The 27,314-nt window shown below is 47.7% G+C and overlaps 1 protein-coding gene across 4 annotated transcripts in view; it reads right to left on the bottom strand.

The window, feature by feature from the left end:
* The window catches only part of LOC142254541 (dipeptidase 2-like), a 939,193-nt gene that overhangs the window by 526,970 nt on the left and 384,909 nt on the right, over positions 1–27,314 (bottom strand). For all 4 annotated transcript variants that reach the window (XM_075325647.1, XM_075325645.1, XM_075325648.1 and 1 more), the window contains exon 5: positions 4,381–4,522. In XM_075325647.1, the coding sequence (XP_075181762.1) occupies positions 4,381–4,522 (142 nt within the window). The remainder of the gene's footprint in view (positions 1–4,380; positions 4,523–27,314) is intronic.

The raw sequence follows: 27,314 nt of genomic DNA, 5'->3' as shown, positions 1-27,314 counted from the left end.
GAATGGAAGACCATGTCTGTCATAAGAGTGTGAAGAATAAAAGTGAACAATTCTGGTCAGCTAAGCAAACTTTGGTATTGCCTGTGTTACGGACTGTCCATGACGGCGACTGCCAGCGAGGTGATGGACACCAGCCTGAAGAAACCATTAAAGGGAACCTCTCAGCAAAAATTTTGCCCTAAACCTAAAAGTTTCCCCTTCTGCAGCTCCTGGGCTGCATTCTAGCAAGGTTCCTATAGTTATTCTGCCCCCTTTTAGATCAAAATAAATAGTTTATAAAGTGGTACCTTTCAGTTTGAAAATCTTGTTAATTCTACCATGGGGGCAGGCTGTCTGTTGTCCGTTACTGTCCCTCCTGCCGCTTTAGGCTGTTCCCCAGCGCTCATTTACATACCTCAGGACGCCGCCCAGTGCGTCCAAGGTCTCGCGCATGCGCCGTGCCACAGTAGCGGGACTTTGCACAGTGGGACCGCTGGTGACATTGTGCAGGCACGAGATTATGGGCGGCACTGTGATTTTCACCAGCAAGCTCCCGCCCATAATCTCGTGCCCGCGCTTTCCCCTCTGCCTCCACCGTTCTGCGCATGCCCTGGCCAGATGACCAGATGATCGGTTGTGTCCTGCTCCGCTCCTCCCATCTATTTCCTGCGCCAGGGCTAGATGGGAAAGAGGTGACATTGGGTCATTTGGCCAGGGCATGCGCAGAACGGTGGAGGCAGAGAGGAATGCGCGGGCACAAGATTATGGGCGGGAGCTTGCTGATTAAAATCACAGCGCCGCCCATAATCTCATGCCTGCGCAATGTCACCAGTGGTCCCACTGTGCACAGTCCCACTACAGTGGCACAGCGGATGCATGAGACCTCGGACGCACTGGGCGGCGTCCTGAGGTATGTAAATGAGCGTTGGGGGGTGGCCTAAAGCGGCAGGAGGGACAGTAACGGACAACAGACAGCCTGCCCCCGTGGTAGAATTAACAAGATTTTTAAACTGAAAGGTACCACTTTATAAACTAGTTATTTTGATCTAAAAGGGGGCAGAATAACTATAGGAACCTTGCTAGAATGCAGCCCAGGAGCTGCAGAAGGGGAAACTTTTAGGTTTAGGGCAAAATTTCTGCTGACAGGTTTCCTTTAAGTGTCATCCACTCCACTCGAAGTTACATCCGTACAGAGTCTCCACGGCAAAGGAGTGTAGCGCCCGTGCAGCATGGAGCCAGCAACTTACATCACAGCTGATAAATACTATTGAGAACTTTGCTATTGGAAGTGGAAGGGAAGATCAAAGATGAGAAAATCTAAATAATTAAAATATTAGCGAAAGAGAAACTGATCACAAACTAAAATGTTTCTATACAGATGCATAGTGCATGGGAAACAAACAAGAAGAATTAAAGCTTCTAATGCAGGATAAGAAATTTTATGTCAACTGAAAGTTGGGATGATACACATGATTGAAATACAAGGCTAGAAAGATACAACTTATTTGCAAGAAACAGATTTAATAAACGGGGAGATGTTGCATTGTTTGTTAGTAAAGTGTAAATCTCCACAGAAACTGAAGCTTCAGATACTGGGAGTTCTGTGGAGATTGTTTGGGTAACAATACAAGGAAAGAATAAGGTATAGGATACAATTGTAGGAGTTTATTACAGGCAACCTGGGCAAGCTGAAGATATGGATAAACTCTTTATGCAATACTACGCAGTGATCATATGAGATTTCAACCCGCTGTACCTGACATCACTCAGGTTTGTTGCGGTCACAGCTAGAGGTTTCTACAGTGCTCCACCCATGTCCACAGCTATCCTGACCTCAGGTGGGGTCACTGAGTTTAATGAAGTACCCTGAGGTCAGGTTACCTACGGTCACAAGTGGAGGACCGTGGGAACCTCCAGCTGTGACCGCAACTAACCTGAGTGACGTCACCACTGGTTGCGGCTCAGTCTCTGCCTGAAGTTACAGCATGCAGACATGTTCCCTGATCACGCGTTATAATTCAAATGTAGCAGGGCTGAATTGTCGAGTGGATTATGTTGGACCTGCAGGGGTGTTTTTGGGTTAATAAAGTGGTGAAAGAGGGTATTTTTTTGTCTCCTAGTCTAAAAGAGTTTTTTTTGGGTGTTTGTGTTTGTTTACTTTCACTTAGAGATTAGTAATGGGGGGTTTCATAGATGCCTCCCATTACTAATCTAGGGCTTACTGGCAGCTGTGAGCTGACATTCACTCCTTATTACCCCAGCACCAGGGCAATTGGGAAGAGTCTGGTTAGGTGCTGGGATTGTCGCATCTAATGGATGCAACAATTCTGTGCGGCTGCAGGCTGGGCCTCCCCAGCATGAGAAAACCAGTCCCCAACTGTCGGGCTTTCTTATTGCTGGGTATCAAAATTGGGGGGAACTGCACTTTAGTTTTTCTAATTATTTAAATAATAATAAAAAAAAGCCACATGCAGTTCCTCACATTTTGATACACAGCCAAGATAAGCGCACGGCTGGGGGCTGCAGCCTGTAGCCATATGCTTTATCTGTGCTGGGTATCATAATATGGGGGGACCTTACACCAAAAGTTTTATTTATTTTTACTGTACTATAGACCCTCAGACAGCACCTGTCATTAGCAGCTGTCAGATACTGTCACACAGGCTGGGGGCGTGTCTGACTGCAACCAATCACAGACACTTGTGGGTGGGGAAAGCAGTGCACATGCAACGAAAGTAATTAGCTGCCCCGGAAGTGAATGATCAAGTTCAGGTGCAGCTACAGTCGTGCTGGAACCTTGGTAAATATAGCGGGTGTGCGACTATCCCACTAACTCTTCCACCAGCATTTATATAGGGACCAGTGTCCAGCCAGATACCTGAGATCAATTCCAGGACGGAACCAGATTTTATTTTTCATCTGGTTAGGTCTGCCGGTACCAGTTATCTGCAAGTCTGCCCATCACTAGTCGTTTCCCTATCCACATTTGTTGGCAGGTCAATTGTCCTGCTCTTAACTGCTTTTTGCATCCTTTTGCAGCCCATTTGCCCCATTTTACAGCATAAAAGTTTGGGTCCCCATTGACTTTTATGGTGTTCGGGGTTCAATTCGAGACAAGTTGAGGTACCTAACCAAATATTCAACTACAGAACCATTGAGATATCATTTTTGGGTGCCATAGCCCCCCTGCTTCTTGATCTTTGGGAACTGATGGATTGTCATGAAAGCCACGGGCCTGCTAAAGGCCCCACAACTGTAATCTTGGAGAATCATGATTTCCATGGTATTGTAGTATATACCGTAGTATAAGTAACCAAATGATTGGAAGTTAAAAATCAAACTAAAAAATAAAGTTTAAATTAATTAAAAAAACAAAGTTAAAAAAAGAAAAGTTTATAAATTATAAATTGTTAAAAATAGAAACATTCAAATCACCCTTCATTTAAAAAGACATAAAAAAAGTAACATATTAAGTATAATCATCACACCTGAAAAATTCCAATCTATCACGATATAAAATTATTTTTACTACATGAAAGGAGTCAAAATGGAAGAACGTTATCTTTTTGTCACTGCACTAATGACGAAAAAAATACAATAAAAAGATCAAAATGTTGTATGTATGCCAAAATTGTATAACAAACATTGTAAGCTCAGTGTGCAAAACTATAAAGTGGGCTTTACACGCTGCGATCTCACTAGCGAGATCGCAAGCGATGGTACCCGCCCCCGTCAGTTGAGCGACACGGGCATATCGCTGACCGTGTCGCACAACCTCGCTTACCCCCGTCACACAGCTTACCTGCTCTGCGACGTCGCTCTGGCCGGCGACCCGCCTCCCTTCTAAGGGGGCGGTTCATGCGGCGTCACAGCGACGTCACACAGCAGGCGACCAATAGAAGCAGAGGGGCGGAGATGAGCGGGACGTAAACATCCCGCCCACCTTCTTCCTTCCGCATAGCCGGTGGAGGCAGGTAAGGAGATGTTCCTCGCTCCTGCGGTGTCACAAGTTCTGAATTTTTTTTGACCACTATAATGTAATATAGTATAAGTTTGGTATTTTAGTGTCTTGAAGAATCATACTGTCAGGTAATTCTTACTGCATAATGAATGTTGTAAAAGCAAAACTTAAAAAACAACGTGTTTTTTTGCCATGCTTGAATTTTTTCCCCAATTTCAAGTCTATTACACGGTAAAATGTATAATATCATTTAGAACTACAATTCATCTCATAAAAAGAAAACCCTCATGGCTATATTCATGTACAAATAAAAAGTTATGGATCTTAGAAGCATGGGCATAAACAAATGAAAGGACAAAAAATTTAAATGTTAAATTCATGAAGAGGTTAATGGATTCAGACATGTAAGACAGTATTGGTGCAAACATTTTATACTTTACCATGGCGTATTGCATGTGTGCGTTAGGGTCATATATCTGGCTCCAAGTTCATAGAACATTCTAAGGGCAGGCAGGCTACTGTCTATGATGTGTCCTCCTTCTAACCCAATGAGACAGGCAATTTTTTTAGTGTCTTCAATACCTAATTGGGAAAAAACGGATTATTTATATTATTTGCAACAGAGAAGTGATCAAGCAATAAAATGCTGAAATTATAAATTCCCTCCATTCAAGACAAACTTCATTGCGTTTTCTTTTTCTACATTTTTCTCATGTAATAAATAGGGATGAGCGAAAGTATTCGCCACTATTCGGTATCCAACGCATAATGGGGGATTCGAGGTATTCACTATCCGACGGCTAATATGGTATTCGCTTCGATACTTTCATTTTCATTTCTGACTTCCTGGCGCTTTTTTCCAGCCAATGAACATATCTGATGTTGCTTGCCCTCGCAGTAACGCCGCAGCCATCTTTGTTGTGGTGTTACTGTGATTGGCTTGGCCACACAGCATCATAGGGGATATATAAGGTTTCCACCATTTTGTGCACGCATTCATTCCTGAGCTGGCGGTGTAGATAGACTGTACTGTTTGCAGGAGAGCGTTTCTACAGCGAACTAATAACAGTCCTTCTAAGGGCTGAAGATATTTTGCATTAGCTGCTAGCGGCTGTGTAAATCGTAGAGCCAGTCTTAGGGACAGTGCAGTGCATTGTTTGATATAGCGTTCCTGCTGCAAAATCCAAAATAGTCCTTTTAAGGGCCGAAGATTGCGTGCATTAGGTGCTAGCAGGTGAAGAAATCACAGAAGTAGCTATAAGGTAAGTGGTAGTGCATTGCTTTTTTAGGTGAGATCCGTTCCTATTTTAAACCGCCAAAAAAAAAAAATCCTCTTATGGCTATGTGCACACGCTGCGTTTTTTTGATGCTGCGTTTTTGGCCGCTAAAAACACACAAAAATGCACACGCGGCAAAAAAAGCGGCAAAAAGCGCATGCGTTTTTATCGCAATTTGGTGCGTTTTTGGCTGCGTTTTTGATCTCTGCGTTTTTCTGCGTTTTTCCAATGCAATGCATGGGGGGAAAACGCAGATAAATCGCAGGAAAGAATTGACATGTCCATTTTTTTTTTTAAGCTCAAAAACGCAGCTTAAAAAAAAGTTGTGTGCGGACAGCAAAAATGAAAACTCATAGACGTTGCTGGGGAAACAAAGTCATGCAGTTTTGAGCTCAAAAACGCACCCGAAAAATGCACAAAAACGCCGCGAAAAATGCACTATGTGAACTTACCCCATTAGTCCTGCATACGGTCTGTTACTGCAGTGTGTGATATAGGGAGAGGTTTTTCACAGGCAGGGAGAGATTTAAGGCTAAGTTCACACACTGCGTTTTTTTGACGCTGCGTTTTTTTGCGGCAAAAAACGCACAAAAACGCACCCGCGTCAAAAAACGCAGCCAAAAATGCACGTGTTTTTGCTGCGATTTGGTGCTTTTTTTGCTGCATTTTGCTGCGTTTTTGCTCACTGCGTCTTTATGCGTTTTTTATCAGTGAACAAAAAAAAAAGGTCTGATGTCATTTCCTTCTTCAATATGTTCTTCATTCTCCACTAGTGTATGCAGGACAGCAGACAGCTGCAGAACTACAAGGCTCAGCATACTCCATCCAATAGTGTATGCAGGAGAGCAGACAGCAGCTGCAGAACTACAAGGCTCAGCATGCTCCATCCAGGACTATATGCTGGAGGGACAGGCAGGGGGAGCAGACCTACAAGGCTCAGCATCCTCCATCCAATAGTGTATGCAGGAGAGCAGACAGCAGCTGTCGAACTACAAGGCTCAGCATCCTCCATCCAATAGTGTATGCAGGAGAGCAGACAGCAGCTATCGAACTACAAGGCTCAGCATCCTCCTTCCAGGACTGTATGCAGGATTTATTTGCCCCCCCAAACAAAAAAAATGACGTGGGCTTTGCCATATTTTTGTATGCTAGCCGGGTACAGCAGGCAGGTACGGGCTGCCCCCAACCCCCAGCTGCCTATTTGTACCAGGCTGGGAACCAAAAATATAGAGAAGCCCTTTTTTTTTTATTATTTCATGAATTTCATGAAATAATTAAAAAAAAAATGACGTGAGCTTCGCCTAATTTTTGTGTCCAGCCAGGTACAACTAGGCAGCTGGGGATTGGAATCCACAGTGCAGGGTGCCCATGCTTTCTGGGCACCCCTACTGCGAATTGCAGTCCGCAGCCACCCCAGAAAATGGCGCTTTCATAGAAGCCCCATCTTCTGGCGCTGTATCCAACTCTTCCAGCTGCCCTGATGCCGGGTGGCTCACTGGGTAATAATGGGGTTAGGGATAGCTGTATATTATCAGCTGGCCCTAAGCCCAAAATTCATGGTGTCACGCCAATATTAGGCATGGACACCATGAATTTCTAGAAAAGATAAAAAAAACACAACACACAGAAAAATATTTTTATTAGAAATAAAACACAACACAATTAGTGACTCCATCTTTATTGAAATAAAGAACCCCCTCCGCAGTAATCCTGGGTTAGGGTCCCGTGCCGTCCAATCCGGATCCAATATCATCTGATCGGTTTGCTGGAAGGTAAAGCGATCAGATGATGTGTCAGGATCAAGTGCCTGAATCACATCACACATCAGCTGATTGTATAAAAGCTGTTTATACAATCAGCAGATGCATCGGTGCAAAAGAAAAAAAAAAAAAAATACTTATGTGCTGATTACCGGCAGCTCCTGCAGCGGAGTCTGATCCCGTCTGATTACTGCAGGAGCTGCCGGTAATCAGGAATTAAGTCTCCTGATGCATCCGCTGACAGGTTAAACCGGCCGGCCGCTGGCGTCAGCCCGAGACTTACGATCAGCTGACGCGTCAGGTGACTGCATCAGGTGATCCATCGCCAGGTCCTGCATCCTGCAGGCATACGTACCCGGGGAGACTGCACACACCCGGAGCGGTGGTACCGGGAGGAGGATCTGGGAGCGGGCATGGCACCGGGAGTCTGCAGACAGGTGAGTATGACTTTATTTTTTCTACTGTTCACTTTGGTTTTCGCAGCCGCTTCCCCCTCCTGCCCGTACATGACGCCGCACGGCAGCATACATGCACAGGACGGGAGATGGAAGCAGCGGTGACGGTACCGGGAGGATTCACGCTTCTGTGTTTACTGACAGAAGGAATCCTCTTCCTGTACATGTCACTTTACTACCCACCTCCTGCGTTTATAGCTTCGTTTTTGGTCTTAGAAACGCACTAAAACGCACCAAAACGCACCTATTTGCGTTTCTAATTGCGTCTTTCAACATCCTATTGCACTCAATGGATGAAAAGCGCAGTGAAAAACGCGGGAATAATTGACATGCTGCGTTTTTGTGGCACCACAAAAACGCAGCTGAAAAAAAACGCTGTGTGCAGACAGCAAAAATGAAAACTCATAGACTTTGCTGGGGAAGCAAAGTCATGCAGTTTTCTGAGCAAAAACGCACCCGAAAACTGCGCAAAAACGCCATGAAAAACGCACTGTGTGAACTTACCCTAAAGCTGTCCTGACATGTGCTACTAATAATCAACAATCCCAGTACTTGTACATCCCTTGTATGTGTTCTACTAGGAATAGGCATTACAACTTCCTAAAAATGGTCCAAAATTGACAAAACAATGGGTTCAGGTGTAGTGTAGTGCCTGTCAGCCACCATCTCAATTCATAGAAGCACAGTTGTGTCCTTGTGTTGGCTTCACAGCGTACATAAACTCCATAGTAGCCTACTCCTAAAAGAAATAGTGTAAATTAAAAAAAAAAAATTAAAAAAAAAAACAATTTCTGTCACAGCCTGTAGTTCTGCCTGAAGCCAAATACCATAATATATAGCATCCTGGTGGTGGCTTCATATCTTACAGAACCTACATAGTGTCCTGCTCTTATTAAAACGCAGTCTGAGTGCCAAAAACCAATACAGTGGTACCTCGCTTAACGAGTAACCCACTTAACGAGAATTTTGCTTAACAAGCAAAGCTTTCTGTAAATTTGTAACCCGCTTTACGAGAAAGCTTTGCTGTACGAGCAAAATTCTCACCGCACAAACTTCCGGTTTTGTCCATCCACCGCGCTCTGACCCGCACTTGCAGTCCACACAAACACACACATGTACGCACAAACACACACAAACACATACGCACGCACATACAGTATTATGCTCACCTTACCTTCCGTTCCACTGCCGGGCTCATGGTTCTTGTAGTTCCCGGGTACATCGCGACGTCCTCGCGGTGAACTACAAGACCCAGGAGGCTTGTGATGGAACGTAACGTAAGGTAAGCATATAATATAACATAATATGTTTACCTTTCGTTTCATCGCCGGCCTCCTGGGTGCTGTAGTGCGCCGCTGCGCTCCAGTCCACGCTGTGTATCTGCATCCATAGCGACGAGGGAGGAACTTCCTGTCACCTCTAATGAAAGGCAGAGCGCTGGCCAATCAGAGGCAAGCGGCTCTGCCTTTGACGTCAGCGCTCTGGCTGGGAAGTTCCTGCCTCGTCGTTATGGTAACGCGATACACAGCCCGGCCCCGTACCAGAGAACAGCAAGTCCCAGAAGACCGGCGATGGAACGGAAGGTAAGGTGAGCATATAATATGTACGTGTGCGTGCGTGCATGTGTGTTTGTGTGTGTTTGTGTGTGTGGTTGTGCATGTTTGTGCATGTGTGGAATGACTGAATAGGGGACATTTTAGAAGTTGTGGAACGGATCGTCAGCATTGCAATGATTTCCTATGGGAAATCTTGCTCTGCTGAACGAGTACCTTGATTAACAAGCACAGTCCCCGAATGGATTGTTCTCGTTAAGCAAGGTTCCACTGTACTAAAATAAAAGTGGTGTCAAACCCTGTTTTCTTTTAGGGTTGAAAGATATTCAAAACATCTTTGTCGACTCCTCCAAGTGGTACTTTGTCCAATAAAGCTACTTTGCGGTTTTTACACTTACAGAAACAGCTATCATGGGAAACTATTAACATAAGTTTAACAACCTGGCATAACTGTTGTTCCACTGTCTGTACAAAAGGTCATGTTACAATATTCACCTTCAAATAATCAAACCAAAAAAATGGGAAAAAGAGGCGGTAAGGGACGTGGACGAGGTGGTAGTGACAGTGGTGGTCGCCCAGGCAGTGTGACCGAGCCAAAGAAAAAGGTTCCTGCTTTATCTACAGTACCTCTGCCTTCCTATCCAAATTTTCTTGTCCACGTGGGAAACCACTCTTGCACCCTGAACAGTGCGAACAGGTAACGAGTTGGCTAGCAGAAAATGCCTCCAGTTACTTGTCGAGTAGCAAATCCCAAGGGTCCACCCAGACAGACTTGAGTAGACAAGAGGCTGGCCAATCGAATCCTCAGTCTTATCCTCCTTCCTCACAACAACAGTATTCTAAGGAAACATATGACCCCAAAGCAGGTTACTCTGAGGAACTATTTACGAGATCCTTTGACCTTTCTTGCCTCTCATCGCAAAACACCAGCAACGCAGGTGAGGCCATGGTGTGCAGTGATGCACAGATCTTTGAGCACCCAAGGCCAGAAGAAAGCCATGTTGTTGGCCGTGACATGCTGGGCAATCAGGTAGAAGTGTTAGAGGATGATGAGACACAGTTGCCCTCAGGTCAGCCTGAAACCACCATTACCCAAGATGTTGACCTTCAGGAATTTGAAGACAACCTGGTCGACTATGAGGTGGCCAGAGATGAGCCACCCCCCTAGTGTTCAAGTTTGGTTCGGTTCGTCGAACGGCGGGTGTGTTCGTTGAACGTTCAACGAACACCTTCGAACTCCTTTGAAAACAATGGCAGGCAAACACAAACACATACAAACACATAGAAAACACCTTTTAAGGTGTCCAAAAGGTGACAAACAACTCAGAAAACACCATAAAGACTAGAGTTGAGCGCGGTTCGCGGTTCTCCAGTTCGCGGTTCGAGTGATTTTGGGGCTGTTCTAGATCGAACTAGAACTCGAGCTTTTTTGCTAAAATTCGATAGTTCTAGATACGTTCGAGAACGGTTCTAGCAGCAAAAAGCAGGGCTTTTTACAGCTACAGTGTGCAGGAGCCATCGCTGGCAGCCTGCCAGAAGCAGGTAACCAAGATAAACATCGGGTATCCAAGCAAAGCGCTTTGGTTAGTAACCCGATGTTTATCCTAGTTACGTGCAGGAAGCCCACACTTCCCCGCTCAGCTCGCTCCGCCCCCTCCTGCCCGCGGCATGTACACACGTACACACACACACACACACACACACACTCTGCACACACACTCTGCACACACACTCTGCACACATGGTCCCGCTCGGCTTACCTGCGGTGATGAAGTCCCGCTATCCCGACCTCAGCGCTGTCACTGTCCTCCATGGCCGACGCTTGTCACATCACCTTCTCTCGCTTCCGACCCGAGACTGTTTAGCGGTGACGTCACGGGCCTCTCGCGATACTTGGCTGTGAAGGCGGCGGTCATTGAACTCAGTGAGAGGTGCTGTCAGTGTGCTGGAGATCAGCGCAGGTAATGTACCTCGCTGACAGCAGCACTTGTCATGCCCTGCAGTGACCTGGGCTGACCCATTGATGTTAGCTCAGGTCACTGCACTGCTCTCCCAGCCAATGGGGAACATTCTGCTCTTCATTGACTGGGACAGTGTGTATCGTCATGGCAACCCCTTGGATTACACCAGACCTGGATTTGTTTTTCTTTCTAATAAATTGGTTAAAGAGGGAATGTTTTGGGGAGTGTTTTTTCAAATAAAATGTGTTTGTCGTCTATATTTTTTTATTACTGACTGGGTTGGTGATGTCGGGTATCTGATAGACGCCTGACCTCACCAACCCCAGAGCTTGATGCCAGGTGACATTACACATCTGGTATTAACCCCATATATTACCCCGTTTGCCACCGCACCAGGGCGCAGGATGAGCTGGGGCGAAGCACCAGGATTGGCGCATCTAATGGATGCGCCACTTCTGGGGCGGCTGCGGCCTGCTATTTTTAGGCTGGGGAGAGTCCAATAACCATGGACCTCCCTAGTCTGAGAATATCAGACCCCAGCTGTCTGCTTTACCTTGGCTGGTGATCCAATTTTGGAGGGACCCCTACGTGTTTTTTTTTTTTAATTATTTATTTAATTTAAAATAACAGCGTGGGGTGCCCTCAGTTTTGGATTACCAGCCAAGGTGAGGTTGCCAGCTGTGGTCTGCAGGCTGCAGCCGTCTGCTTTACCCTAGCTGGCTACAAAACTAGGGGGAACCCTACGTCTTTTTTTTCATTTTTTTGGCTAAATACAAAGCTAAGCACCCCTTAGTGCCACATGAAAGGCACCAAAGGGTGCAAAATTACAAAATGCAGGAGAGTGGGACATTATGTGTCTTTCTGCCATTATAATGACAGAAAAGACTGATATGAAGTGCACAAGCACAAGAAAATCACCAGAGCGCTCTACGCTGTGAAAAGCAGTAGAAAATGGCACTGGAGTGAACATGTGACCGCCTCATGTAGGATGAAGCTATGGATCCTGGGTAAATTTATGCATTTATCCTCCTTCAGTTTTTTTGCAGTACACAAAAAAACGGAAGGCACACGGATGACAAACAGATGACATACGGACCGTCTACGGAACGGAAACGGATGCCACACGGATGCACCCGTGAAAAAAAACGGACTGTTTTTTGTAGACCACAAAAATGGATCGGTCGTGTTAATGTAGCCTTATTCTGATCTGCCGTTTATAAACAGCAGGCAGAAATAAGTGAATAGCGCCCCCCAGCGTCAGAAAATCTCCGGGGTTTCAGGGCTAGCTGAGACCCTGGAGATCATGATTCAGGACGGTTTTTCCGGTCCCCGCTCACGTGATCACTAGAGCTGAGCGCGGTTCGCGGTTCGAGGTTCTCCAGTTCTAGGCTCGAGTGATTTTGGGGCCTGTTCTAGATCAAACTAGAACTCGAGCTTTTTTCAAAAGCTCGATAGTTCTAGAAACGTTCGAGAACGGTTCTAGCAGCAAAAAAACAGCTAATTCCTAGCTGGCTTTCCGCTGTAATAGTGTAAGTCACTCTGTGACTCACACTATTATGACATTTCAGTGTATAGTGTGCGGGAACAGCGCCTTCAGATCACTGCTGTTTGTATAATTCGTCGCTGCATTTCCCCATTAGGAGGGAATAGAAAGGCAGGCTTCCATTCCTCTACCCAGAGCCTCACAATCCTGGCACTGTACCCTCCTGTTCTCTGCACACTCCAACTCATTATAACTAAGCCATTATACTAGCAAACACTCAGTGTACCTAGTGGCATCCTAAACGTGGCTATTGGACTTTGCTATAGTCCCACTAGTGCAAAGACATTTGCAGCACCTCTACCTGCATTGCACACTTCAACTCATTATAACTAAGCCATTATACTAGCAAACACTCAGTGTACCTAGTGGCATCCTAAACGTGGCTATTGGACTTTTGTCTAGTCACACTAGTGCAAAGACATTTGCAGCACCTCTGCCTGCATTGCACACTCCAACTCATTATAACTAAGCCATTATACTAGCAAACACTCAGTGTACCTAGTGGCATCCTAAACGTGGCTATTGGACTTTTGTCTAGTCACACTAGTGCAAAGACATTTGCAGCACCTCTGCCTGCATTGCACACTCCAACTCATTATAACTAAGCCATTATACTAGCAAACACTCAGTGTACCTAGTGGCATCCTAAACGTGGCTATTGGACTTTGCTATAGTCCCAGTAGTGCAAAGACATTTGCAGCACCTCTACCTGCATTGCACACTTCAACTCATTATAACTAAGCCATTATACTAGCAAACACTCAGTGTACCTAGTGGCATCCTAAACGTGGCTATTGGACTTTGCTATAGTCCCACTAGTGCAAAGACATTTTCAGCACCTCTACCTGCATTGCACACTTCAACTCATTATAACTAAGCCATTATACTAGCAAACACTCAGTGTACCTAGTGGCATCCTAAACGTGGCTATTGGACTTTTGTCTAGTCACACTAGTGCAAAGACATTTGCAGCACCTCTACCTGCATTGCACACTTCAACTCATTATAACTAAGCCATTATACTAGCAATTGATGCTGCCAGTTTAAGGGCCGTAGTTGCATTGTCAGGGATATTTATTCTTTCTTATTCTGCTGTTAATAAAGTTAGACCACCGCTGCAATCTACACCACCTCTCAATTTTTACTACCACATTTTCAGTGCACAATCTTGTCGCAATCAACATGAGTGGCAAAATGACAGATGCTGGTGGAAAGGGGAAGAGGCGTGGTGGAAAAGGAAAAAAAGGGTTTGTCCGTGGGGAAGGTGGCAAAGCTCCATTATCATCTGCTGAAGATAGACCATCTACCAGCAAAAGTAAGATGTCTACTACTTACCGTGGACAATCCGATGTGCTCCCTTTTTTACGGACACGAACAACAGGAACAAAGGTAGATGATGGCCAAAAAAGGAAAATGCTTGAATGGATCTCAAGTGGTCCAACAAGTGCCCTCTCAGCCACTTCAAGTACTGCATCCAAAAAACACCAGTCCTCTGAGTTGTCATCCCAATCAAACTTGCTTTCTCCCAGCTCTGAAGTCTCCATCAGCCCTGCACAGTATGGTGGAACTGAGATGGCTGAGTCTGCAGAGCTGTTCAGTCACACTATAGCCTGGGAATCAGAGGTCTGCTCCCAAGCTACAGTGAGTACAGACCAGGAAATGGTCTGCAGTGATGCCCAGAACCTTTGTGACTCTGATTCAGGCCGTGAGGACCAAGTTTCTGAGCATAATGTTGACCCTTTGTCACAAACTGTAACACCTGTGGTTATAGACAATGAGGAACATACTGATGAAGATGAGACGCAGATACCCGATTGGGATGACAACTTAAATATTCGGTCAGGGCAAGAACAGGCTCGGTCTGAGGGGGAGGGGAGTGCAAACACAACAATTGATGATGAAGTTCTAGATCCCACCTACTGTCAACCCACAGTCAGGCACTCGAGGAGGTCAACAGAGGTGGTGGAGGAGGATGCAACTGATGACGAAGTTACCTTGCGCCTTCCTGGACACAGTCGGAGTACTGGTAGCACGTCTACAACTGCATCCTCAGCCACCACTCTGCCTCTGAGCATTATTCGGGGTGGATCATCAGGTCGCATGGCCTCTAAGCCTTGCCTAGCCTGGTCCTTTTTTGACATAGAAAAAGATCGCCCAAATTATGTGATCTGTAAAATTTGTCATGGTTCTCTTAGTAGAGGTCAAAACCTCAGCAGTTTGACAACTTATTCCATGAATCGTCACATGAATAAATATCATATGGCCCGGTGGGAACCTCACAGTGCTGCAATGCGGCCTAGCGCAGCGAACCATCCACCGCCTGCCCCTTCCAGTGCATCCGCGCGCTCTTCATCTTCTAGGACTGTGGGGACAGCTGTCACACCTGTTTTTCCACCCACAACTTCCACCACTGTAACCGCAACAGGCAATTTGCTTGGTAGGTCATCAGTTGGCTTGGAAGGGGAAACAAGTGAGTGTGTACAGCTCTCTCAGACATCGATAGCACCAAAGTTGGATGAAGGCAACATCATGTCTCCGCCTGCACTTTCCTCACAAACCTGCATTTTTCCAGGGACACCCTACTCAACACCGTCTACACACAGCAGCCAGATCTCTGTCCCTCAGATGTGGTCAAATAAAAGGCCACTTCCTGCGACCCATGACAAAGCTAAGAGGTTGACTCTATCCCTCTGTAAGCTGTTGGCTACCGAAATGCTGCCTTTCCGCCTAGTGGACATACAGGATTTTAGAGACCTTATGTCTGTCGCTGTGCCCCAGTACCAGATGCCTAGTCGACACTACTTCTCTAAGAAAGGTGTGCCCGCGCTACACCAGCATGTCGCACACAACATCACCACTTCCTTGAGAAACTCTGTGTGTGAACGGGTGCATTTCACCACCGATACTTGGACCAGTAAGCATGGACAGGGACGTTACATGTCGCTGACTGGGCACTGGGTAACTATGGTGATAGATGGTGAAGGGTCTGCTGCACAAGTCTTGCCGTCCCCACGACTTGTGTGTCAATCCTCTGTCTGTCCAAGTTCCGCCACTGCTTCTGCCTCCTCCACCTCATCTGGGTCCTCCACCTCCGCCCCAAGCCTGCCTGGTCAGGCCACCAGCGTTCTCACTGCGCAGAAGGAATCACGCACCCCTCATTACTATGCTGGCAGCAGAGCGCAACGGCATCAGGCGGTCTTTAGCTTGACATGTCTTGGGAATAAGAGTCACACAGCTGAGGAGTTGTGGTCAGCTCTGCGGTCCGAGTTTAATAAATGGTTGTCTCCACTCAATCTGCAGCCTGGTAAGGCAGTGTGCGACAATGCTGCAAACCTGGGTGCGGCCCTTCGCCTGGGCAAGGTGACAAACGTACCTTGTATGGCTCACGTGTTGAACCTTGTCGTCCAGCAATTTTTAACACACTATCCCGGCCTAGATGGCCTTCTGAACAGGGCACGAAAACTGTCTGCTCACTTCCGCCGTTCAAGCGCCGCAGCTGAGCGACTTGCATCGCTCCAGAAGTCTTTCGGACTGCCGGTTCATCGCCTGAAATGCGATGTGGCGACACGCTGGAATTCAACTCTCCACATGTTACAGCGACTGTGGCAGCACCGCCGAGCCCTGGTGCAATACGTCATGACGTATAGCCTGGGCCAACGAGATGCAGAGGTGGGTCAGATCACCCTGATGGAGTGGTCTCAGATCAAGGACCTATGCACCCTTCTGCACAGTTTCGACATGGCGACGAATACGTTTAGCGCTGACAATGCCATTATCAGCATGACAATTCCAGTCATTTACATGCTGGAGCACACGCTAAACACTATTCGGAGTCAGGGTGTTACGGGGGGCTGTCTGATAATAACCGAAAGGAGTATCAGACAGTCAGGGTCCACCGTGCAAAGACTTTGCTGCAGACTATGGCAGAGTGCAATACCTCTGTTAACTCACAGAAGGATATAATAAGTAAGTAAAGCAATTCCTCCCTTACTTGGAGGGTGTGTGGAATGATCTCTGTTAACAATCACAGAGACAAAGGCAATGTGTGCGAAATGGCACCTACCTAGGTCCGCTCTTCTAGTGGTGCAAAAGAGACGAACAGCAGCGTAAGCCGCACAAAGCTCCTACCTGCGTTCGCTCCACTAGTGTGCGAGGACACGAACCACTAGATATGGCACCTGCCTAGGTCCGCTCTTCTAGTGGTGCAAAAGAGACGAACAGCAGCGTAAGCCGCACAAAGCTCCTACCTCTGTTCGCTCCCCTAGTGTGCGAGGATACGAACAACTGCCAGACGCAGTATAAGGAACGTTACCCTAGCGGCAACGTCCACCTACGAGTAGAATCACAAGGCCCAGCCAGACCATGTGCCTCAGGCACCTGCCTATGTCCGCTCCCCTAAGAGGTAAGGATACGGACAGCAGCCGAAGCTGTAAGGTATAAGAACGCTACCCTGCCGGTAGCGCTCACCTAGCATAGACAGAGGAATGCCTAGAGGAACGCGCACAGAGCGTCTACTCATATGCATGAACCAAGAGGACTGAGCACCATGCGGCGTGTGTCAGGGTCTTATATAGACTCTGTGCCTCATCCAAGATGGAGGACACCAGAGCCAATCCGCTGCCAGAACGACAGGAGTGACGTCATGCTGGCCTATCACCGAGCAAGACGTCACAAGCACATGACCAGCGACCAATCGGCATAGAAGGTGTCAGAGACATGTGACCTCGTGTCAGCGATGATGTCACCCACACATGTGCAATGGCTCCAAGATTGGACTTAGTCTCCGGCGCTCGCACATGTGCAGTAGCAAGAAATCTGGACTTAGTCTCCAGCGCTCGCACATGTGCAGTAGCACGAAATCTGGACTTAGTCTCCAGCGCTCGCACATGTGCAGTAGCACGAAATCTGGACTTAGTCTCCAGCGCTCGCACATGTGCAGTAGCAAGAAATCTGGACATAGTCTCCAGTGCTCGCAGCAACCGTAACAGTACCTCCCCCTCAAGGGCCCCCCTCCCGGCGACGCAGGTAATCGGCAACTAAGTCGGGAGCATGGACAGCCTCCTCAGGCTCCCAAGAGCGATGTTCCGGGCCATAGCCCTCCCAATCTATCAAGAAGAACCTGCGCCCTCTAACCATCTTAGAACCAACTATGGCTCGTACCTCATAGCTAGAGCGAGAGGAATCAGAGGCAGGAGAGTGCACTTCACGAGCGTGAGGTAAAATAGCCGGCTTTAGCAGTGAGACATGGAATTTGTCATGAATCCTAAGATGGACAGGTAACTTCAATTGATAGACTACAGGATTTACCTGTCGAAGAACCTCATAAGGACCCAGGAAGCGAGGAGCAAATTTGACAGAGCTCACTCTAAGTCTCACGTGTTTTGCAGAGAGCCACACAAAGTCCCCTGGAGAAAAGACAGGAGCCGGGCGACGAAACCTATCGGACACCGTCTTCATACGGTCCTTAGCTGCTTGGATCGACTCTTGAGTCCGATCCCAAACCTCTCTGGCATTAGTTGCCCAGTCGGCCACAAGAGGAGGAGGTGCAGCAGCGGGAAACGGTACCGGTACCCTAGGGTGTTGCCCATTATTGAGTACGAACGGTGTCTGCCCAGTGGCCTCAGCCAGCGAATTGTTAAGGGCAAATTCTGCCCAGGGTAGGAGGGAGGACCAGTTATCGTGGTTCTCAGCAACAAAGTGTCGAAGGTATATAATCATAGATTGATTGGTACGTTCAACCAAACCATTAGTCTCCGGATGGTATGCCGAAGAGAGATTCAACTCAATTTGCAGAAGGCTACAAAGATCTCGCCAGAAACGGGAAGTAAATTGCGGGCCTCTATCACAAATGATACGATCTGGCATCCCGTGAAGCCTAAAGACATGCTTGAGGAATAGTTTGGCTAGTACCCTGGAAGATGGGATTCTCGATAACGGTACGAGATGAACCATCCGGGAGAAATGGTCCGTAATGACCCACACAAATCTATGTCCCTGTGAACATGGAAGATCACCCACAAAGTCCATGCCTACCACCTCCCATGGTCTATCTGGCACTGGTAAAGGATGCAAGAGCCCAGCCGGTCTCTGCCGTAATGGACGGTTGCGAGCACACGAGTAGCAGGAACCGACATATCTCTTGACGTGGCTGGCTAAGTGTGGCCACCAATACCACCTCTCCAGTAACTCTCGTGTCCGCCTAATACCAAAATGCCCACCCACCTTTGAGGTGTGGGCCCATGACAGTATATCATTCTGTCGATCAGGCGGAACAAAGGTCTTGCCCGGTGGGATTTGGTCTAACGTCACAGGGGAGAGCGTATGAAAAACCCTGGAGGGAAGGATAAGACGAGGTTCGTCAATCTCTTCCTGGGTAGAAAGCATAGAGCGAGACAGGGCGTCTGCCTTGTTATTCTTACTCCCAGACAGATAGTTGATGGAGAAGTGAAAGCGGGAGAAAAACAAGGACCAGCGGGCTTGGCGAGGATTCAGACGCTGAGCGGTTTGTAAGTACGTCAGATTCTTATGGTCTGTATAGACCTGGAAAGGATGTTTCGCTCCTTCCAGCAAGTGACGCCACTCCTCCAAGGCTAATCTCAAGGCGAGCAGTTCCCTATCCCCAATGGTATAGTTTCTCTCTGCCGGTGAAAAGGTTTTAGCAAAGAAGAAACACGGCCTTTTTCTACCTGCACCGTTCTTTTGATACAAGACCGCACCAGCACCCACTGAAAAGGCATCAACCTCTAAGAGGAAGGGCTTATTCTCATCGGGTCTTTGAAGAACGGGAGCAGTTGAAAAGTGTCTTTTTACTGCCTCAAAAGCCTGAGATGTCTCAGTAGACCAGGCTTTGGGATTAGCACCTTTCTTAGTCAAGGCCACCAAAGGGGCCACCAAAGTAGAAAAATGGGGTATGAACTGCCTGTAATAATTTATGAATCCTAAGAAGCGTTGCACCGCCTTCAAGGAATGAGGTTCGGACCATTGCAGGACAGCAGAGAGCTTCGCAGGATCCATAGCCAGACCCTCTTGTGAGATAATGTAACCCAAAAAGGCAATGAGGACTGCTCGAATACACATTTCTCGAGTTTAGCAAACAATGAGTGCTCCCTTAAACGGGAAAGGACACGAACGACATCCTGACGATGAGTCTCCAGATCAGGAGAAAAAATCAGGATGTCGTCCAGATACACCACTACTGAGGATAACAGTAAATCCCTGAACACATCGTTTACGAAGTCCTGAAATACTGCGGGTGCATTACATAACCCAAAAGGCATGACGAGGTATTCATAGTGACCGTCTCGGGTGTTAAAAGCGGTCTTCCATTCGTCACCCTTTCGAATTCGTACCAAGTTATACGCACCCCGCAGATCCAACTTCGTAAAAACTTGAGCTCCTCTCAGTCTGTCAAAGAGCTCCGAAATTAAAGGTAATGGGTATTTGTTCTTTATTGTGATTGCGTTGAGACCCCTGTAATCTATGCAGGGACGCAAATCACCCTCTTTCTTCCGAACAAAGAAAAACCCAGCTCCCGCGGGAGAGACAGACTTACGAATGAACCCCTTCTCTAAACTCTCTCTTATATAGGTCGACATGGCCTCCGACTCAGGTATCGACAGGGGGTAAACCCTGCCTTTAGGTGGAACCGAACCTGGGATAAGGTCTATGGCACAGTCATACGGCCTATGGGGTGGAAGAACCTCAGCACCCTGTTTGGAGAACACGTCAGCGAAATCCAAATAGGGTGTAGGTATGGGAGAGAGATCAGTTGATGCAACCGCAACGACCTTAGGTGGTAAGGGAAGACATCGGGACTGACATTTCGAACCCCAACTAATAATGCTGTCAGACTCCCAGTCAATGTGAGGAGCATGAGTCCGAAGCCATGGAAGACCCACAAGGACGTCGTCTATACCCTCAGGCAAAACAAGAAAAGAAATCTCCTCTATGTGACCCTGAGACAGGGAAAGGCGCAAGGGAACTGTCCTCAATGTAATGGAGTCAGACAACATAGTTCCATTAACAACACGGACAGGAATAGGCGCCTCTAACATGATAGAGGGAATATTGTGTCCCTTTACAAATCCTGAGGACACAAAAATCCCGTCAGCTCCGGAATCCACAAAAGCCATAATAGGCCATGTATTCTCAGATAACGAGAGCTGACCTGGGATACAACACTTAGAGGGTGCAGAAGACGTCTCTAGTAACCCCCCTCTAATGGTTACTAGGCCAGGGAGTTTCCCTGACGACTAGGACACTTGTTGGCATAGTGCCCAGCCTGACGACATACGTAACATATAGGAGGACCAGACTTGCGTAGTCTGGAGAACGTATGACCTAACTCCATAGGAGTGGGAGATGTTTCAGATGCTGAGGAAGATGGTAGTGGACCCTCAACAACTGGAATAGCCCGATGCTTAGGGCGTGAGGAAGAGACCTCGAGTCTACGTTCCTTATGGCGTACATCGATCCTCGTTGCAACTGTGATCAAGTCCTCCAGAGAAGCAGGGACCTCACGAGTAGCAAGGGCATCCTTGACATAGCCTGCCAACCCTCTCCAGAAGATAGGAATCAACACCTTCTCTGGCCAATCTAGTTCTGCCACCAGAGTTCTAAAAGCAATGGCATAAGAACTAGTGGATAACGAACCCTGAGATAGATCTAACAGTCTCAGGGCCGCATCATGGGTAACCTGCGGACCCATGAATACCGCCTTAAGAGCATCAAGAAAGTCTTGATGTCTCAGAGTAACCACATCAGAGCGCTCCCATAGGGGAGTCGCCCATTCTAAGGCTTTGTCCTGAAGTAATGAGATGATAAAGCCTACTCTGGACCTCTCCGTAGAGAAGCGAGAAGAGTTGACCTCTAGGTGTATCTGACACTGACTAATGAAACCACGACATGATCTGGCATCGCCAGAATATCTGTTTGGCAGAGCAAGTCGAGGATCATGTGCAGATGTCACCATGGTCTGAGGTTTATCCTCTATACTCTTGAGCCGTGACTCAAGTACTTGTATGTAACGGTGTAACTGCTGATATTCTGCCATAACTGCCAGACCCTTGGCTCAGTCCTAATGTTACGGGGGGCTGTCTGATAATAACCGAAAGGAGTATCAGACAGTCAGGGTCCACCGTGCAAAGACTTTGCTGCAGACTATGGCAGAGTGCAATACCTCTGTTAACTCACAGAAGGATATAATAAGTAAGTAAAGCAATTCGTCCCTTACTTGGAGGGTGTGTGGAATGATCTCTGTTAACAATCACAGAGACAAAGGCAATGTGTGCGAAATGGCACCTACCTAGGTCCGCTCTTCTAGTGGTGCAAAAGAGACGAACAGCAGCGTAAGCCGCACAAAGCTCCTACCTGCGTTCGCTCCACTAGTGTGCGAGGACACGAACCACTAGATATGGCACCTGCCTAGGTCCGCTCTTCTAGTGGTGCAAAAGAGACGAACAGCAGCGTAAGCCGCACAAAGCTCCTACCTCTGTTCGCTCCCCTAGTGTGCGAGGATACGAACAACTGCCAGACGCAGTATAAGGAACGTTACCCTAGCGGCAACGTCCACCTACGAGTAGAATCACAAGGCCCAGCCAGACCATGTGCCTCAGGCACCTGCCTATGTCCGCTCCCCTAAGAGGTAAGGATACGGACAGCAGCCGAAGCTGTAAGGTATAAGAACGCTACCCTGCCGGTAGCGCTCACCTAGCATAGACAGAGGAATGCCTAGAGGAACGCGCACAGAGCGTCTACTCATATGCATGAACCAAGAGGACTGAGCACCATGCGGCGTGTGTCAGGGTCTTATATAGACTCTGTGCCTCATCCAAGATGGAGGACACCAGAGCCAATCCGCTGCCAGAACGACAGGAGTGACGTCATGCTGGCCTATCACCGAGCAAGACGTCACAAGCACATGACCAGCGACCAATCGGCATAGAAGGTGTCAGAGACATGTGACCTCGTGTCAGCGATGATGTCACCCACACATGTGCAATGGCTCCAAGATTGGACTTAGTCTCCGGCGCTCGCACATGTGCAGTAGCAAGAAATCTGGACTTAGTCTCCAGCGCTCGCACATGTGCAGTAGCACGAAATCTGGACTTAGTCTCCAGCGCTCGCACATGTGCAGTAGCACGAAATCTGGACTTAGTCTCCAGCGCTCGCACATGTGCAGTAGCAAGAAATCTGGACTTAGTCTCCAGCGCTCGCACATGTGCAGTAGCAAGAAATCTGGACATAGTCTCCAGTGCTCGCAGCAACCGTAACACAGGGGGTGGGACAACAGGAAGGTGATGAACTACAGGAGGATTCATATGCGCAAGACACAACAACATCACCAAGGTCCAGACGTTCATCATCACCAAGGCGCCAGGCATGGGACCATGGGGGACAGGGATCAACAAGGGCGCATGGTAGCAGGCGAGATGTTGAGGAAGGTGCAGGAGAACATGAAGAAATGGAGGACGAACTGTCCATGGACATGGAAGACTCAGCAGATGAGGGAGACCTTGGTCAAATTTCAGTTGAAAGAGGTTGGGGGGAGATATCAGAGGAAGAAAGAACGGTTAGCACCTCTATGCCACAAACACAGCGTGGACTTTGTCCGCATGGCTGCGCAAGACACATGAGTGCCTTCTTGTTGCACTACCTCCAACATGACCCTCGTATTGTCAAAATTAGAAGTGATGATGACTACTGGCTTGCCACACTATTAGATCCCCGGTACAAGTCCAAATTTTGTGACATTATTCCAGCCATAGAAAGGGACGCACGTATGCAGGAGTATCAGCAGAAGCTGTTACTCGATCTTAGATCGGCTTTTCCACCAAACAACCGTGCAGGTGCAGGGAGTGATTCTCCCAGTTGTAACTTGACAAACATGGGACGGTCTCGTCATCTTCAACAGTCTACCCGTACCAGTAGGACCGTATCTGGTGCTGGTAACAGCAATTTTATGGAATCTTTTCATAATTTTTTTACACCCTCCTTTGCAAGGCCACCAGAGACAACAAGTCTGACACATAGTCAACGGCTGGAGAGGATGATACAGGAGTATCTCCAAATGAACATCCATGCCATGACTTTGCAAATGGAGCCTTGCTCATTTTGGGCTTCAAATCTAGAAAAATGGCCAGAGCTATCCAGTTACGCCTTGGAGATTTTGTCGTGTCCAGCAGCCAGTGTTGTCTCTGAATGTGTCTTCAGTGCTGCTGGGTGTGTGCTGACAGATAAGCGCACGCGTCTGTCCAGTGACAATGTGGACAGACTGACGTTCATCAAAATGAACAAGTCATGGATCCAGAAGGAATTGTGTCATCCTGGGGAGAGTAAATGCTTGTGGATTTGGAATGTGCTTGATGCAAATGCAAAACAGATGTGTGTCTGTATGGAGAAGAGCATACAGCAGCTGCAGAACTACAAGGCTCAGCATACTCCATCCAGGACTGTATGCAGAAGTTTTTTGCTCACCAAAAAAATGACGTGGGCTTCGCCATATTTTTGTATGCTAGCCAGGTACAGCAGGCAGCCACGGGCTGCCTCCAACCCCCAGTTGCCTATTTGTACCCGGCTGGGAACCAAAAATATAGGGAAGCCTGGTTTTTTTTAATTATTTCACTTATTTCATGAAATAATTAAAAAACAAATGACGTGGGCTTCGCCCCATTTTTGTGTCCAGCCAGGTACAACTAGGCAGCTGGGGATTGGAATCCGCAGCACAGGTTAGCCCGAGGTTTCTGGGCGCCTCTGCTGCGAATTGCAGTCCGCAGCCGCCCCAGAAAATGGCGCTCTCATAGAAGCGCCATCATCTGGCGCTGTATCCAACTCTTCCAACAGCCCTGGAGCCGGGTGGCTTGTTGGGTAATCATGAGTTAATACTGGCTTTGTTTTACTAGCCAGTATTAAGCCAGAGATTCTTAATGTCAGGCACGTTTGACCCGGCTATTAAGAATCTCCAATAAAGGGTTAAAAAAAGACACCACACAGAAAAAAAATACTTTAATAGAAATAAATACACAGACACATTAGAGACTCCATCTTTATTACCCCCTGTCAGCCCTCCACGATCCTGCTCTTCTGTCTTTCTCGTTCAACAAATGCAGCTCTGCTACATCACTGCTGCATGGGGCAAGACGCTGCTTCCCGTGGAGCATTCACTCCGTGAAAGCTGCACGAGAAGCAGCGTGCAGCCTTCACTCCGTGAGTGATCAGTGCTGCTAGCGGTAACAGCGGTAACGCTGACAGACGCGTTATCATAGCAACGGTGCTCCCGGAGCCGCGGTTAGCGGTGACGTCACCGCTAACTGCGTTGCTATGGCAACGGTGATCTCCGTTAATGACCGGCTGTGTCAGCCGGTCCCTAACGGAACGGGAAGTCGACCGTGTGCTAGAGCATGTCGCCGGTACACGGCGATACACAAATGTGCACCGTGTACCGGAGAGATGCACTCGCAGGTCTTACATGACACGTCATAGTCATGTGACCAGTCTGTAGCCAATGAGATAATAGCCACGTGACTGGTCACATGGCTATTTTGACGGCACGATAGGTCCTGCATCTCTGCTGGCAGTGCCGGTCACCGGGAGGATTCAGCGATCATCGGATGGAATAGCGGCAGGAGACAGAGTGCAGGAGGGATCGCGGGGACCGGTAAGTGTTATGGCAATGTTTATTAACTGTATGTGTACATTTATAATGCATTTGTGTGTGTTTGTGATTGCCTCCCATTATAGCCTATTGGTTCGAGTTCGGTTCGTCGAACGTTCGACGAACCGAACTCGAACGTGAGCTCCGTTTCGGCGAACCGACCTCGAACCGAACCGCAACCGGTTCGCTCATCTCTAATAAAGACATGGAAAAGTGACAAGTACATATACTCTTGCTGAAACAAAAGAGCTGGATGAGTAAAAGGAGGAGAAGACACAGATATAATCATGTCATGCCCTTCTAAAATCATGTAAAACACAGCAAGGGGACTCAAACCAGAGTCTCCATTTTTTCTAAAAATTGGGCCACAGACACCACTTAAGTGGCATCCATTGCCCCACAGTTGCAAACTTAACATGCTGATTTGCATGAAGCACAATCAAAAATCCACAAGCCTTTACTCTCCCCAGGATGACACAGGGGTAGAAAAGTCCTTGAGGATCCATGACTTGTTCATCTTGATGAACGTTAGTCTGTCCACATTTTCAGTGGACCGATGCGTGCGCTTATCTGTCAGCACACACCCAGCAGCACTGAAGACATGTTTCGAGAGAACGCTGGCAGATCGCTGGACATGACAAGATCTCCAAGGCGTAAGTGGCGAGCTCAGGCCATTTTTCCAGATTGTAAGCCCAAAATGAGCAAGGCTTCAGTTGCAGAGTCATGGCATCGATTTTTACTTGGGAATATTCCTGAATCATCCTCTCCAGGCATTGACTATGTGTCAGACTTCTTGTGTCTAGTGGCCTTGCAAAAGATAGTCTAAAAAATTAATGAGACGATTCCATAAAATTGCTGTTAACACCAGATACGGTGTTGCTGGTATGGTTTGAGTCATGATGACTCGACAGTCCCATGGTTAGCAAGTTAGAACTATGACATTCACTCTGTGCACCATTGGTGTTTAGTGGAAAAGCCGAGCTAAGATTGCGTAACAGCTTCTGCTGATACTCCTGCATACATGCGTCCCTTTCTATGGCAGGAATTATTTCGCCAAATTTTGACTTGTACCGGGGATCTAAAGGGTGCTTTACATGCTGCAACATCACTAGCGATTGCTAGCAATGTCGAGTGCGATATTTGGTGCTCGCTGCTGTAGTGAACATTATTGCTACGGCAGCGTCACACATACATACCTTGTCAGCGACATCGCTGTGACCGCCAAACAATCCCTCCCTCAAGGGGGAGATGCATTCGGAGTCATAGTGACGTCACTGCGGCGTCACTAAGTGGCCGGCCAATAGAAGCGGAGGGGCGGAGATGAGCGGGACGTAACATCCCGCCCACCTCCTTCCTTCTGCATTGCCAGTGGACATAGGTAAGGAGATGTTCGTCGTTCCTGCAGTGTCCCACACAGTAATGTGTGATGCCGCAGGAACGACGAACAACATCGTACCGTGGCAGCAACGATATTAAGGAAAGGAGCGACATGTCAACAATCACCATTTTTTAACGATTTTGCGATCATTGCTCCTTGGTGTCACACGCTGCTATGTCGCTACCGGCGCCAGATGTGCATCACTAACGACGTTACACCGACAATATATCGGTAGCTATGTCGCAGCGTGTAAAGCACCCTTAAAAGTGTGGCAACCCAGTAGTGAGCATTGCTTCTAATTCTGACAATCCGAGGGTCATGTTGTAGGTAGTGCGGCAAGAAGGCGCTCATGTGTCTTGCGCATCCAGGAGGACCAAGTCTTCCATGCCCATCACCAGTTCGTCCTCCATTTCTTCCTGGACTCCTGCACTTTCCTCAACAGTTTGGGTGCTACCATGCGCCCTTGTTAATCCCACTCCCCCACCATCCCATGCCTGCCACCTTGGTGCTGCTGACCGTCTGGACCTTGTAGATCTTGGTATCCCTTCCGCATATTAATCCTCCTGTACTTCCTCCCCTTCCTCTTGTCCCACCACCTGACTCCGAATACTGTTTAGAGCGTGCTCCAGCATGTAAATGACTGGAATTGTCATGCTGATAATGGCATCGTCAGCGCTAAACATCTTCATCGCCATGTCAAAACTGTGCAGAAGGGTGCATAGGTCCTTGATCTGAGACCACTCCAGCAGCGTGATCTGCCCCATCTCTGGATCTCATTGGCCCAGGCTATACATC

The sequence above is a fragment of the Anomaloglossus baeobatrachus genome, chromosome 10 (assembly GCF_048569485.1).
Source record: "Anomaloglossus baeobatrachus isolate aAnoBae1 chromosome 10, aAnoBae1.hap1, whole genome shotgun sequence".
Classification (NCBI taxonomy): Eukaryota; Metazoa; Chordata; class Amphibia; order Anura; family Aromobatidae; genus Anomaloglossus; species Anomaloglossus baeobatrachus.
This window is presented reverse-complemented; position numbering and strand designations above follow the sequence as displayed.